Below are 16,281 nucleotides of genomic sequence, written 5' to 3' on the forward strand. Positions count from 1 at the left end.
CGTTTGACACGGTGTGTCATTTGGCCTTGTTCAAAGCACTTTACTTTGGCTCTCCTCCTCATTACATGGACTTGAAAAAATCTGTTGACTCATAGCATCCACAGCTTGTTGTCAGCTTCATTTAGATCTATAAATCCCTCTGAGGGTTGTGTCTCAAATGGCCCAACATGATGTCTGGCTGCATAACCAGATGTTGAAAAGTCAAATTCAGGGTCCGTAGCTACTTCATTGCTCTTTTTGCAACGTCTTGGCCTGGTTTCATGAAATACTTAAGTTCTCACAAACCAGTCAGAGCCAGAGAATATGTGCACAAAGGACTGAAAAGCACAGTTGCATAAGATTGCATTGTAAAAATGTTCTGTCACAATATGATGACAGAAGAAACATGCTGTGCTGGCCTTTGAAGTGAGTGATGAGAAATGCTCTTAAAATCTTAAAAAAAGATACAGTCCACCACTGAGAGGCATACACAATTAGGATCTTCAGCTTGCATATCTTGCTGTTCAGTTTTTGTGAGGATCTATGAAAATACTGCAGCGTATAACTGCTTGTGAGGATTTTAATGTAAAATATGAGGCTCTCTATTTTGAGGGCAGAAGCATCACAGTTAGTTAAGAAAGAGATCCATGGATTTTTTTTGTGTACCAGAATGCGGTACTGATGAGCCTTCATCACAACTTATTGTTATTTAAGAACAATGAAATTGACCAGTTTTACCATTAAGACCCAGCAGCCTGCAGAAGAAAGAAGTCACATTTATCTGAGCATACAGCTCCTAGACAGTGATCAGTCCAATATCATCTTAAAATAACTAAATGAGTCTCACCATCAATAATCGACAGCTTCAAAAACTGACTTTCCATTATTTGAACAGCATCTACAATATTTTTACAGAAACAAAGAGGAAACACTTGATAAACTGTACAGCCTTTATGCTGGTTCTGTTTGTTTTAGAGGCTATTATACTGGTGAGGAAAGACAAACATTAACAAGTATTGTAGGATTAAACAAAAAAAGAAATCACTGCTGCCAAACTAGAGACATTAAGCGTGGATGAAGATTAAGAAACAACTGTAACCAAAAGTAGCATTTGCCAAATCTTGACAACAATGGATGCAAGCACTGAGCAGCAAAGGCAGCTAATGCTCAGTTCTCTGTGCTGCATGTAGGCGAATGTGCATGGGGGTGGCTGGAAGATGTTTGCTCGGAAGTTTATTCATACTACGTACAACAAGAATGATGTTTACTTTTTTTTTTGGTCTCTGTTTCGAAACACCTCCCGACAAGAGCCTCTGTGTCTTATCCATAACAACACCCCTCCCCTTGTTAGGTGTATCTTTGAAGACGCATAATTCCAGCTTGACGGGGCGTTCAGACTGAAAACAGCTCTGGGTTAAAAAAAAATGGTGATGATGGGGGCGTATCTTTTAAAGTGAGACGATGATGTAAGATCCAGGAGGGCCAGTTTGAATTATACATCCATTAATTTGAAGGCTTATCACACACAAAATTATAGGATTTTACAACTCTGGAAAGTTATCATGGTGGAATTTTATCCTTCATCGCAACAATCACCAGGTAAACAGTAGGATTTTGCCATTCACATACAAAGTAATCTGCCAAGAATATTTGGTAAATCTGATTACCATCTTTTTACCAACTTTTTTGCCAGACAGTCTTGCATTTTTTTGCTGAAGCGTTCTATCATGGCACCCCAACTGCATCAACATAATGGCCTAATTGAAATGAAATTGGGGGGGTTGCATTTTTTATGCACTGCTGTTGCCTTTGAACAAGGGCAGTTTCAAAGCTGCTTGAAGCTGTCTGTGTAGCACAAAGAACCAGAGGTAGAAATTAATACGTTTTCAATAAGGCAACGCAACCCTAATGTGTGAGAACAAATACTGTCCAAAGTCTACATCAAACTTTGCTTTTTCTGTGTCCTTTTTCTACAGAGGGCTGCCAAAATCCAATTCTGCGGCTGATGTGCTGCCTCTTGAACCATAAGTCCTTGCTTGTTCAGCTCTTAATGGTTCCTTTGGATTGGATCACAGTGTGATTTTCTGACTTTCAATGTGTAAGAATTATTTCATAAGCTCCTTCCAGACTTTTTGTTAGTTTGTTACAGTTGCACTCATTTGCAGCAGCTGTCTGTTGTATTTTAAATGCTATATTGCAGTACCATACAATGATGTCATTTGTCATTTTAAACGGTACCATGTCAGTGTTTTTTACAATATCTCAAAAGATCTCTTGATCTTTCTTCCTTTACCTCTCTCTCTTTTGGCTAAATATTACTTTATTGTCATTATTATTATCAATTTAAGCTAAGTCATGTACTCTCACTCTCTTTACATACGATAAAACAGACATAAACTCATATCTCTGTGTCAACCAGGGGTGCATTTACAACAGAATAATATAATATTCAGCCATTTTGTATCAAAGATTCAAACTTTGTTTTTAAAAAAGCTCAATAAATTGTTTTTAGAAACACATACTAAAGCAGCGCATGATCAGTAACTGGGCTTATTTTCCAGTTTAGCATCATTCAATAAAAGTCTGTGAAGTCTCTGCTTCAGGAAGTGTGAAAGGATCAAAAGCCAGAGGTATTACTGTTAAGAGATCCCAATTATATATCCCATAATACAATGCAGCCAGTAGCGCACATGTTAATGAATCAGTGGTTGTGATTGGTCGGGTCTCCTTGTTAGGTTTGGTCCAGCCAATCGGGTCGCTTGTGGGGCTTGCAGGTGTGTACGTCCACCACGTCCTCGCAGTCTTTGCACTCCACGGCGCAGCACCACTTGAACTTGCACTCACACTTGGTGACACGTTTGACGCGCATGGTGTCGTAGCCCCGCCCACAGCACATGACCTCACAGCCATCGGTGCCTCTAGAGGACTTGTTGCACACCCTGCCTGCTGTGCCCAAGGAGCCTGTAAAGAGAAGAAATGAGAAGAAATGAAATAGTTACAGAGAAAATCATGATTTTTCTTCTAGCATAATGAATAATGAAGCATAATGACATGATATCTTACAAATCACTTTTACATTAAATAGGGTGACATGTTTTTTCACAAAAACATATCACCCTTATCATTTTCTTTTTTGTGAACAGAAAAAAATGTCTTTACTGATAGAATTCAAATTCAAAGATGGAATTTTGAAGCATAGCCTAATTGTAGGTGTGGTGTAAAAGTGTAAAAATTGGATTATATATAACCAATGCAATGAGCCTAAAGAATCTAAAGGGTAGACTAGACGGTGACACATATAGATTTCTCCATCAAATTTGAATGGAAGTACAGTGTTGCTTGATGCGTGTTTCTGTCCCTGCTCAAAGCTCAAAGTCCTGCTGACATATAAAGATGATGTCTCATTTTCAATACTCCTACTGCTATTTTGACACCCAGCAGACACGGAGCGCCATTAGCATTCATTTGGAGTCTTGTTTCTGGCAACTTGACAAATTTAAGTCCAATAGTCACTCTATGTTTAGCTTTGTATTGCTCTCTACCAACTCCTGAGGTGCTTATGCAACTGTGTTTACCAGCTAGTTGCTAACTTGGTCTATCGTTAATGTGCTCGGCAGGTAGTGTAAAGTGATTTTTTTCACTGGAAAGAAGCATGATGAAAGCAGAGATGGGTGGTAATTCTTTGCACCAACCCTTTTTACATAAAACGTACAGTAAATTATCATCATTTGATCAATTGTTAACTTAAAAATATTGATTGCTGCAGCTAAAGTAATCTCACTTCTACTTTTGAAGTTGGAAGGACATGTATGTACCCTTTCTGTTGACCATTCAGTACAATAACTGTATTCTTCAATGGTTGGCTACCTATTTGACATCATCAGATATCAGCTCAACTTAATTACATCTTGGAAAACCACCAGTGATGACATAGATGTCCAGAACAGCTACAGAACAGTTGGCACCTCTGAACACCAGTGAGGATGTTGATGCTGAAAACTGAAACTCTTTTTCCAAAGTGAAATATCACTTTTCCCACATTGTTCATCGGAGTATAGGCTTCCAGACAGGTCGACAGAATAGTCTCAGACCCAAACACAAAGGTGTTCATGTACTCAGGTGTAAAATCTAAGCCTAAGATCAGATGCCACGTCTAATAACAGAGCATCCCTGAAGTAAAGAGAAAAGGATAAGAGGAGATATTCCCCTCAGGCTCCAGGGAGTGGAGCTTAATACTGACCAAAGGAAGGATTTGAAAAATAAGCCTGCATGTATCCTTAGGCTGTGAATTCCTATACAATAGAGATTAGCGGTGAGGAGGGTCATAAGCTCCTTTTTAAGATCACCTTTTAACAAGGAAAGACAGCCTGTCCTTCTGAGTGAACACACCTTCATTATACCTCAGATCAACCTGCAACCAAGGTAACTGTATGAAGGGGTGGAAAAATCTCTTAAGGTAGTACCATGATGTTCCCCCCACACATACACTATGCTATCTCTTTAACTAACCTATTAACAGTGAGTTAGTGAACTCCTTCATGCTCCATTGAAGGGGCTGGGTTGGAGGAGAGAGACAGAGCTTAACAAGGCAAAGCAAACACTAGGAATTAAAGGAGATGTTAAAGGTCAAATCATTGAACTTTAAGCTGTGAAGGAATGCAAACCCTCAATGGACGAGTGTCTGATTCTCATAGATTTCTCAGAACTGACATGGGATCAACCACCTGTTTGTGTTGTCTCAAAAGAATCTGCTCAATTTTACTATGAATTAAAATTAAAATGATTAAAATAAATTAAAAATAAATTAAAATAATTAAAATCCTATAAAAAAAACTCAAGAGTGCTTCACTGAATCTCAGAATGTAGATTGAAGATGCTTTGCTGATATCTCAAAATATTCCACATACTGTACAATAAGTAGAAAACAATTTTCAATGATTTTTTTTCACAGCAAGGTAATCAAGTAACCATGGCATCATGCAGTTAAGAAACATAGTTGTTGAGTTTATCCAATGTAATTTTTTAATGCTGATTACCTATAATGTATTGGGTTGGTGGCAGAAGTCTAGTGGAAAAAGTAGAACCTGGGTGATATATATTGGATGATACTGGTTTACTGCAGATAAATATTGCCATATATGTTGGCTAATAGGCAACAAAACATTGCTGAACCAAAATGGAAATTTAGAGACAGTAAAGATATAACATACAGTAGTTTATCCACCAGAGAGCACTGACAAATTTATTTTTCAACTGTAAACTGTGCAATGCTCAGTACAAGAAAACGAATGGTAGTAACACACAAAGTTCTTGCACTGCAGAAAATCTTGTGGACAAGTGCGTCCGATTGTAAACTGGGACTGTGAAAGGACCAAAAATTCTGCACACCATCAATCACTTATTCTCACTTTATTAACAACGTTTTGGTGATGTTCAGTAACATAAGAAAATTTTCAATATTCAATGGTTCCCTATCTAAAAATAAATGTTATGTGTTAATGCAATGAAATCAATACTGGCTTATATGTATTTATTGGATTTTTTAACTCCAAAATATCTCAAAGGTTTTGGCGTAGTTACATACCAGAAGGAAAATGTTTTTGTTTGGGCGATTTGGACGAACTAACCCTTACACAAGATAATGATTCAAATGTGAAAAACAACACTGAGCTAAGAATATCTTACATATCATGTAAAATTACAGCCACACACTGTTTGTCTTCTATACTTTATGCCCCTCTTTTTATTCATGTGCACCTGAAGTATCTATACAAATGCTTCTATTTTCACCCTTTTTTACAGACATAATCATACTTATCAGTGGCGACAACTTCATTCCTCATTCACTCACCTGCTGCACGGTCCATGAGACAGTAATCTGGCGAGTTCTCGACATACACCAACTCATTCTTGGTGCTTCCCTTGAAGTCCCTGTCGGCCACCATAAAACCTGTCCCGTCCTGGTTCATGGTCACCTCGATGGCCGTCTTGTACTTCTTGCGAAGGTAGTCTCCCGTTCGCCTGAAGTCAGACATAGCCAGCCAACAGGTCCTCAGAGAACAGGAGCCACTGACCCCGTGACACTTGCACTCCAGCTTCATAAAGCGCTTCACTGCCTAGAGCAGAGGTCAAAGGTGACAGGGTGTTAAGGCTGTGATGTTGCCCGTGGCATGATGTAGGTGTGATCAGCCCTGCTAGCACAGTTAGCTAAGTATTCTTCACTCTGACCAGATTTTACTGCAAGTAATGTTACTTTGGAGACTTTTTTTTTTGATGCAAAATTGGACATAAAATCTACTGATAGCAAAGCAAACTCATAAAAAAGGAATGTTGTCAGGAGGTCTAATCTCATTTTGTAGGTGGTTGTCTTTATAAGAACCTAGACTTAATTTTACTCTTCAAAAAGCCGATTCAAGTCAGTACCTCAGGAACAGCACAGCACAGAGATTAGTAGTAGGCAATATGGATAACATTTTTTCACCATGATGAATTTTGTGCACATGCAATTGAAATATATGTAACAAACAGTTTTTTAATTGATTAGACGATTGCTATTTTGATAATTTATTGATTCAAGTAAAGATGACAAACATTGTTTCAGATTCTCAAATGTTAGAATTTACTGCTTTTCTCTGTCTTATGTGATAGCAAATTGATATCTTTGGGGTTTAGGCTCTTGGTCAGACCAAACAACCAATTTGAAGACATCACTATGGGCTTTAGAAAATTGTTATTGGCATTTTTCACTACTTTCTGACATTTTATAGACTAAACAATGAGTCAATTGATTGAGAAAATAATATAACATTTCCATATCACTCAACCCTAATTGAGATATTTTAAATATGTTTTCTGTTCAATTTAAATGGTAAATAATTGATAGTGTCTACTCAATAAAAGTTATTTTCAGTGTTTTTTTTTCTCTGAATACAGCTACACAGCACAGCATTTCTACTAGTCATGTACATGCATTGTAAAAAAAAAGATCAGTTTTTGCCTTGTAGTCTCTCATAGTAGGAAGTAGGTTTACTACTTCATTACTTAACAGTCTAGAAAATTATCTCCAAACTGTAGCATAGAGTGCTGCTACAGCTCAAGTGTTAACAGTAAAGCTGCTGCTCACCGTCCGACCGCACTGGTTGTTGTGCAGGTTCATCACCGCACGAGCATCCTTCACCATCTTCTCCTGAGCATCTATGAACTTTCTAGCAAACTTTATGCCGTAGTCGATGTTGTCACTGCATCCACCCCAGTCAAAACTGCCCTCGCTGTCTCTGTGTTGCCCACGCTTGTGGCCGTCGCAGTTGCAGATCTTAAGCTCCCCCTGACTGCAGGCCCTGGTGATGGCATAGACCACTCCAGCTGAGGAGATGGCATACACAAATGCTGCTTCTCTGCTGCCTGGGCAGATAGGAAAGAGAGGTGTTAGAATTACATCATCAGAAAATAATGTATTACTTTAGGCATGGAAGATTATTTACTTTTGATATATGACGGTGTTGTGATTGTTGGCTAACACCACACCACAAATGGTTTTGTTGCTTTCTTTGGTGAGATTCAAGCTGTTCTTTTAGTGCCTACATTCACAGTGTTACCATTCAGTAAAGCAGACTTTCTCAAGTATATTCCAGACAGCAGGAGCACAGAAATCAGTCCATTTATGGTGGATGGTCCAGACAGAGTTAGCAGCATGTCAGCTATAACATCACAGTCCAGACTCTTCTTTCACCTTTTAATTTGCACAGATGGCAGCTTTCTCAGTCACTGGGCTGTGTTTTCATTTCAGAGTAGAGGAGATTTTGGGGGTTATTTGGTCTGGCTTTCCCACCCACCTCCCGTCCTCATTCCTGCTCACGCAATGAAGCAGAACACAGGCGATATGTCAGGGAGTAAAGCTTTGTCTGGCTGCCAGAAACATCTACCCAAATATTTACATCTCCTATTACTGTTTATACATCACCAGTGTGGATCTCTCGATCTGCTACTTGTTTTCGGGGAACATCTACTTTCCCAATCTTCCTTCATTCCAGAGAAGGTTAAAAAAAAAAACACAACACTTTCTCTTTCTGTTTGTATGCCAGGGCAAAGTTGAATTAATACAACACCTATTAATTCTGTGCTCATCTGCTAACAGAAGAGACATTTACGAGGATGATTAACTCAAGTGTCACGGGCATAAACAACCGCTGTCACGCACACGCAAAGAACCACACAGATAGAGATCCCAGTCGCACATGTGCAGACTCACCCTGCATCACCCTGCCAAACACAGTGTGGTCCCGCTCCAGCGTGCTGCAGTTCCAGCGGTGGTGTCTAAACTGGTGCTGACACTCTCTGAACCACTCTTTGGCTCCCTCCCTGATGGACTGCATCAAGTCTGGGTGCCGCTGGCAGAGCTGCCGCTGCTTGTTCACCAGGCCGGGAATGTTGTCGCAGATCACCCGGGCACCCAGCGCTCCAATGTACCTGCAGATCCAACAAACAGTGTTTATAATACATAATACATATAAAGGTCATTTTACTCTACTACTACTACTTACTATGACTACTGCCTAGTCTGTGTAAAAGTTATATATTGGCTCTGGAGAAACTTTGTCAAGTCTGAGAAAATAACCCCTTGAAGATGTCACAATGATGTCATCAGGGTTATTAATCTTGTGCTAAAATGTTGGGAGAATGGAAAGAATGGTAAAACTGCAAGTAATTTCACTTTGAGAGTATTCAAGCATTATTCCAAGCTGGTTATCCCCTTCTACTAACTTTGTAGTCACACCAATAAACAGCCTAAATTAACTACTTTTCTGTGTCATATGTTCACAACAAGTAAAACCAGATACAACCAAACTGTGTATACATCATTTTAAATTAGCTGAATCAATTGTATTAGTGTTAATATTCAATTTTATTTTTGTTTTATCTGTCAGCGATGGTGGTTTTCTAGTCATTTTGCCATAGGTTTCTTGACTCTATCATACCTGCCAGATATTTCTGAAACGTCTGACTCGAAACTACATGTTGGGGGTTAATGTGATGTTTTTCCCCACTTTGCTGCTCGTAAATTCAGGCTGAATGATATGATGTGAACGCAGTATTTGGGGAATAAAAATTTATAACAGAAAGTCTGTGTCAGAAACTGGGGGTGTGGAGATAAACATGGATTTTTAGCAGACCGGGAGGGTCTAACATAAGACATTATGTATTTGGTGCATTCTGTGGACTAAAAATATCTCAGCCTCTACTGCTTTGATTTTGACCATTATTTTTTTTAAATCTCTCTCTCAAAAATCCCCAAACTTTATGGAAATGCCAGACTGTACTAAATCACTGGAGTACCCCTTTAAAGGAAATGTTTGGGGACATTTGACATTTTGGGAAATATGCTCATTCAAATGGTCGCTAATTAAAGCCTATCTCGTTTATGTTATGCTTACAAAAAATGAAGTGTAAAAATGACAAATTGCATAGTACAAGAGGTTATGTGCCAAACTTTTTCTTGGCTCTGAGTAGTTACCAGGCTACCAGCAGAGACTCCAGTGGTCCTGACCAAGAAATAGTAACCTCCACCCCATAAAATGGCAAGTTGTTTTTACACTCCTTTTTTTGTATGGATTTAACAAATGAAATGTATCATGTTAATTTGTCAGCCATAGAGGTGCTGGTAGGTGGATTTTGTTATCTTTGGACAGAAGCTGGCTAGCTGTTTTCCCCTGTTTCAGGTTTTTGTGCTAAGCTAAGTTAGCCAGCTGCTGACAGTAGCTTCATATTTAGCATGCAGACATGAAAATGGTATCAATTTTCTTATCTAACTTGTAGGAAGAAAACAAATAAGCATATTTCCCAAAATGTCAAACTTTTCCTTGAAGTCTAGATTATTGAGTGGATTCCTATTGGTGTGCTTATTTGTCTTCACATCTCACACCACTCATCTACTTGAGAATCAGATATTCAGGATGTAGAAGAGATTATTAAATTCCTCACGTTCAGTGAAAAGCACCTCTTTCCCTGTGACAGGCCTTTGCTTCCTGCTCTATTCAGGCATAATCCCTTACTTTGTAGCAACTCTTAAAAGAGCGGATCACATGCTGGTGGTATTGTGACACTGGGGGGCCTCTTATCAACAGGACATGAGGACAGTCATCTACAGTACAAGTGACTGCTCAAACTCTGGCGCTCAGGCCTTTCCCTCCCAGCCTCACAGATCAACCATATGATGGCGTACACCCCCTCCTTCCTCCCTCTTTAAGCCTGCATGCTCCACTCTCCATCCGGATATCATTATAGTCCCTAATCGCAGGCACATTTGTGTCGCCTGGCCACCGAGACAGAAACAGACGTAGCAGGCAGTTTCCACTCCCGTTATGGCTGTCCCAGTCCGTCCTAACCGCGACTATCTGCCTGAGCAGTAAAGCAGAGCAGAAGCACTACTTGTGTTTATTGTGTGTTGTACATATCGGCTGTGCCAAAAGACCCCTGACTGTCTCCAAGAGGACACACACATAGAGAGAGTGAAGGGGGTCCTGTGCAGCAAGACACATGGTGCTCATCTAAATGATTGCAATAGTTAAAAATAGGCCTTAACAATACAAACCAGGATTAAATAAGTATTAATCATCTGGACACACAGCTTCCAAGCCTCTCCCTCTCTGCATGTCTCTCTCTTTCTCTGGAATTTCTCAGCTTTATTTCTCAGTTTATTCATAATGTATTTGCGTAAGGCAGCAAAGGGATTACAGAACAGCAAATAGGATAATATATGCTTTTGACTCTCCTGGGAAATTACTATTCATAATATTATTTACAAAGGCTGCATTTTTAATCTAAATCCATCTGTAAAACAGATGCGGATTGTTATATGGTGCAAAGCTATCATTCAAAGATAAAGGGAGAAACTATTTATTCGCTAAATACACATCCTATATATTTTCTGTTAGTCAGACCTGACACATGAGAACAACTATTTCAGGTTGGTGGGATAAGGGGGGGTGTTAACCCTCTTGCCTATTTTTTTTTTTTTCACCCTCCTCTGGGCGTTTAAAACCTCAAGAGAAATCATCAAGGGGCATTTATTCATGCACCAGCGCCTGCACCTGCCACTTACTCTGGGCAAGATGGATGGATAGGGGAGATTCCCCCTAACACCATTAATCTTCATAAACACATGACACACATTGCTGTGCTGAACATCTCACTTTGCATTGACGTTTTAAAAAAAACAAAAGAAAAAAAACATCAACACACACTCAGAAAATTCCCATGCAGAGGCAAACTAAGATGAAAGTGTTCAATTTTCACCATTTTTTTTTTGACAAGATATTTCATTAGTTGATTTTTTTTTTTTTTTTGATAGGTTGGCAAAAAAGCGACAGAGTGACCTCATTATAATAAAAGTTTTGGATTACATTTTGTCAAATAAGCATTTGGAAGTTATGTATGGAGCTCTTTTGCCTTTTTTCAAGACCTTTTCCCATCTTCGTGCATGAGAGAGAATCCCAACTAGATTTATAGTGGTAATACACAAAAATTAAAGATACCCAGGTTGAAACAGACATATTAAAAGGTGTGTATACTGAGTTGCAAACATTTTGTTGTTGTCATGTGCATCAGAACGTCTGCAGAACCTGCATCTTTAACTTCACATATTAGTTTTACAGATGTTTATCTAATCGACTGATTAAAAGTGATTGTTCTTAAACGGATCTGAACGTCACGAAATGCACTTTTAAAGGTCTCACTCACCACCACGATGAATCCACTCTTGGTGTGAAAATAAGCAGGAGTAAAATAAAAATGAAGTATATTCTAGAGATGGGTTTGGAGTGGATTTTTGTCCCATTTCTGATCCCCATAGCCCTGCTGCAGTCTGATAAGCCCCGAGATTTCATCAGAAAAAACGTGTTTCTTCCTTTCATGTATTGGCTAAGGCTGCACAATCAGGTGTGAAAGTCCTTGACGATTGTCCGCCGTCCATCATCGGGGAACAAAAAGAACTTCACACGGATGAGAAGTGCTCTTAAACTTCATCAGTCGGCTGCTCCTAGTTTAATAATGCCATGCAGATTTTCTGTGAGTGCATCCATAATCTTCATAGGAGTTTGAGTTTGTATTTAATGAGAGAGCTGAGCTGGTCCTCTGTCTCTGATGTCTCAAAAAGTCTTGCATTAGCAATAAATTCACTCTTTCTTCAGCTGTTGCGCACCGAATTTAAGGTGACTGAAGCTGCGGGAAGTTGTAATGTACAAAATCCGATGCTGTGAGAGGACGTCGCTTATATCAGACACGAGTCGAGTGGAAGACGTGTATCCGAGGATGGGATAGACACTGTGCGCACCTTTCCTCCTGCAGCCGGGAATGAAGATGCGCACCGAAACGCGCAGCGCTCCTGTGCGTCAGCTGTCTGTGACCCCCTCCCTACCCCCACCCCCTTTGTCTGAAAATTACAAGTAGCGGTATGTAAACATACGGACAGCAGGACAGGAGGTGTTTAGGCTATATTTAGTGTGATGGAAAGTAATCCCTGCCTGTGGTGTCTCATTTAAAACTCAACACATCCAACTTTTTTACCACTTTAGAACAACCATTACACAGCGCGGTCCAATAATCACTATGGCCTATAGGCCTAATGTTTATAGTGATATTCCCACTGGGAGGGAGAGGGTGTATGCACTCGAGTGATCATATCATACTTTATATCCAACAGCATAACAGTTTCCCCAGGGGCCTGCTGGCTGCTCTTAGAGTTTGATATAAGAGGGCAGTTTTCTCTAAAGTTTAAAACATTATTGAAGATATTTTCTTTTAAATTAAAATATTTTCTTGTTAATTTCCACTCTAAATTTTTCCAGAAACTTTAAAACCTCTGAGTTCAAAACCGTAAATGATGCTGTTATGCTTAGGGTTGCAACAAACTATTATTTTCATTATTATCTATTGATTATTTTCTTTATTAATCATTTAATGGTTTTGTCTATAAAATGTCAGAAAATAGCCACAAAAAAAAACTCCAATCATAATTTCTTCGAGTTCATGGTGACGTCTTCAGATGTCTTGTTTTATCTGAACAGTCCAAAATCAATAGAAATTCAGTTTACTCTCACGTATGACACACAAAAGCTTCAAATCCTCCCTTCTGAGAAGCTGCAACCAGCAAAGTTTTGCTTTAAAAATGACTAAAACCATTATTTGATTATCAAAACAGTTGCTGATTTATTTTCTGTCTATTAACTAATCGATTAATGGACCAATCATTGCACTTCTAGTTATGGTCAGAAGATCACAGTATGCAACTGAACTAAAAAGCCCCCTGTGTTAACTGTGTTAAATGATTCATTTATTCACAAAGATGTATTAACAGTGAATGAACAGAAAAACACTTTGCATGATGTAACTAATTAATAGACCAAACATTGGATGTTTACAATTTTGAATAAAAGGTAGGCAGGTAGGTCATGCCTGTTGTCCATTTGTGTCATCAGTATAGAGGAGAAAGTTTTGCTTGGGAAGCTTCAGCTATGAGGGGTCAAGCTTTCATGCTTTGACACATCATTAAACAGGAACTTGGTGTCTCCATAGAGATAGGTAATCCTTCCCAGGGGGCATTTTAGACATTGTTTCATACGCCTGCAGGTCCAGTGTGATTTGTCTCAATTCAACGCCTTAAACACATCAAAACACCATTGCTGTTGCATTTCTAAGATTTTAACCGGTGTGAGACCAGGCTCAAGAAACCCACTCAGAGGCAGTTTCATGGTTGTAAAGATGCTGTATTTTCAGTCCAAAAACTACTTGTTTCATGCAGAGTTTGTTCAAGAGTTTCATTAGGTAGTTGCCATATTCTATTGTCTCATCTAAGCAGTCAAGTATAGTCAATTTTATTTATATATTCCAAAATCATAAAAGTGCCTCAATAAGCTTTAATTGAAGAGGTGAGGCTAAATTCAAGCTCAAACTGGACTGGTGTTAAGATACAGTATAAACAAATATTTGACAAGGAAGACAAAAATAATTCAAATTTCCATCAGCAGCCATTGAGACACGGTGGAGGAAATACTTTGGTGTTGCAATTAAATTGTGTCCCGAACAAGATTTTTATATCTCCTGTCCCTGTTTTGTAGAGACAGCTCAGGTGAGCTGCATGGAAGAAGTCTCTTACATTTGCTTCATGGTTGACTCTTGACATTGCTTACTGTGCATAGCTTTCATAATTTCCCTGGTCTCTCCAAATTTAGTATGGGGCCCAATTTAGTCTTTTTTCCGTTAGAAAATGATTAATAAGTTTTTAAAAGTTGCCTTTGTGCCACATGGGAAAACAGAAGAGTAAATATCTTCCTCCCAACTTCAAGCACTTGAACCTCTCCTACAATGCCACTGGAGTGCATGTTTGTAGTTCAGCTCATATCAACAGTCTCGATCCAGAAACAGGTTTGTCTCATCCAGCCAATGTGGAAACATATGACCCACCTCAAGGACATTTCTGGCTTTTATCCCTGTGACTTCTGTCAGTGTGCAGTGTGTGTTTGTGTGTGTGTGTGTGTGTGTATGTGTGTGTGTGTGTGTGTGTATGTGTGTGTCCAGCAGGTAGATAAAGACACTGGCTAGACACTATGTGCAATACAGTATGTGTATATAAGAGTGTGAGGTCATTTTAATCAGTGCAAATCCAGGGGTGTTAGTTAGGGACCTAAGTAAAGGTCAATAACAATGCAGCTGCCTAAAAATACCACAGCACAGACTACGAATGGAGTAGTAGTGTGTGTGTATGTGTGTGTGTGTGTGTGTGTGTGTGTCTGTGTGTCTGTGTGTCTGTGTGCGTAAATGTGAATGTAAACTGTTTGTCATCTTGGAATTCGGTGGGATCTTCCAAATTACACATTGTCTTATCAGGAAATAGTTCTTTTTTTATCATTTTTTCCCCCCAAACCACACATAAATTTACATGACACTGTGTACTTTATGATATAGATTAAGTGTTGAGGCCTTTTTTCACTGGATGTTCTCTCTTCTCATTCTTCTCACACACAGACACTGACACACTTAGGCCAGCTGTTTGTCCTTCAGTTATGTCATATCTGGATTTGGAGCAACACTCAGATCCTCATTACACGTGACCCTGTCTTTCTTTACCCCAGGACAAGCTATGGATTTTACAGTGACAACTCTATAACAAATTGCTTTACAGGGAGCAGGTGATGGTGGCGATAACACTAGCCATCCGGCCCTCCCTCCCTCTCCTTCTGTCTCGCTTTGAGCCAGCTCCAGCTGTGGTCTTTTAAGAGGCTCAGTGTAGGGGCCCGGGCTCCTATTCTAGGCCCATCTCATGGCCCGGGCTAATTTTGGAAGGAGAAAAGAGGGTGACAGGGAGAAAAGAGGACAGAGAGAGAAATGAAGCAAGAAAATGAGGAAAAAGTGGTACGGAGATTAGTTCTCAGATGAAGATGATTACGACGTTGTTGTTGGACTGGGGTGGTGACAGAGACGATCACCTCCTTACTGACAGACAAGGAGCTGGACGGTTAGACATTTCGCTTTTTTGCCAGAGGTCTGAAATGAAAGGGCTGTAAATTTTGCAGTTTAACTCATGACAAATTACGTGCTCCCACCTTAATCTCAGTGTTGTCATCTCATTCACACAACATGACACTGCAGCCATGAGAGCTAGGGACTTTTTGTATGTCTTGCATTGTGCACCATGCAGTCATAAAGTAAAGCGCTTACCAGATCCACCCAGGAGGGATGTGGCCACAGCAATCCTTTTCAAGTTCGAGTTCAAGTTCATTTATTTATACGTTGCTTTACCACAAGCACGTCTCACACGACCTTAAAGGGAAAAGATCCAACAAATCTACATCAGTCTTAGAACAAAATGCAACAATATGGATTTTTTCCCGTCCAATCTAGGGGGAAAAAAAAACAGCATTCGCCAAATTTATGAGGTTGGGCACCTCAAAAATGTAATCTTCTGCTTAGAGATTTCTTCTTATGAAACAGTTAATTATTACCCCTCTTGTAGTGTGGAATCCTAACAGGAGAGCCAAGACCCATTTTAGGTTATGATCCATAGCTGGAATAAATTTTAAGTTTTTAAAAAAAAGGCATAGTTTTTTATCCAAGTCATGCAGCCTTAAGCCTGAAGTCAGACTGTGAATATTAATGCATGTTAAGACATTTCAATTCAGTGCAGATATGCAAGACATCCAAGTTTTGAAAGAGAAGCTTAACTATTCACCAGAGAAATTATTATTCCAGAAAAATTGTACTACTCACACAAAGATAAAACTCACCATAAAATAGGATTTTGTGTGCTTT

At 39.3% G+C, this 16,281-nt stretch overlaps 1 protein-coding gene across 1 annotated transcript; it reads right to left on the reverse strand.

The window, feature by feature from the left end:
* Nucleotides 1–734: 734 nt before the first annotated feature.
* On the reverse strand, nt 735–12,340 carry wnt2ba (wingless-type MMTV integration site family, member 2Ba). Its single transcript, XM_067586811.1, has 5 exons — nt 11,716–12,340; nt 8,228–8,445; nt 7,103–7,380; nt 5,831–6,095; nt 735–2,940 (listed from the first exon to the last, which is right to left on the reverse strand). The coding sequence occupies exons 1-5, from the start codon at nt 11,886–11,888 to the stop codon at nt 2,711–2,713; spliced, it is 1,164 nt and encodes a 387-aa protein (XP_067442912.1). The 5' UTR covers nt 11,889–12,340; the 3' UTR covers nt 735–2,710.
* Nucleotides 12,341–16,281: the final 3,941 nt, after the last annotated feature.

This window comes from Thunnus thynnus, chromosome 4, assembly GCF_963924715.1.
Source record: "Thunnus thynnus chromosome 4, fThuThy2.1, whole genome shotgun sequence".
Taxonomy (NCBI): Eukaryota; Metazoa; Chordata; class Actinopteri; order Scombriformes; family Scombridae; genus Thunnus; species Thunnus thynnus.

Excerpts from the sequence above, each read along its gene's own strand:
- wnt2ba (XM_067586811.1), bottom strand. The coding sequence starts at position 11,888 with ATGAAAGGAAGAAACACGTTTTTTCTGATGAAATCTCGGGGCTTATCA. Across the intron at positions 6,096-7,102 it reads ACAACCAGTGCGGTCGGACG|GCAGTGAAGCGCTTTATGAA; the intron begins GTGAGCAGCAGC and ends CCTCTGCTCTAG. Across the intron at positions 2,941-5,830 it reads TCTCATGGACCGTGCAGCAG|GCTCCTTGGGCACAGCAGGC; the intron begins GTGAGTGAATGA and ends TTCTCTTTACAG.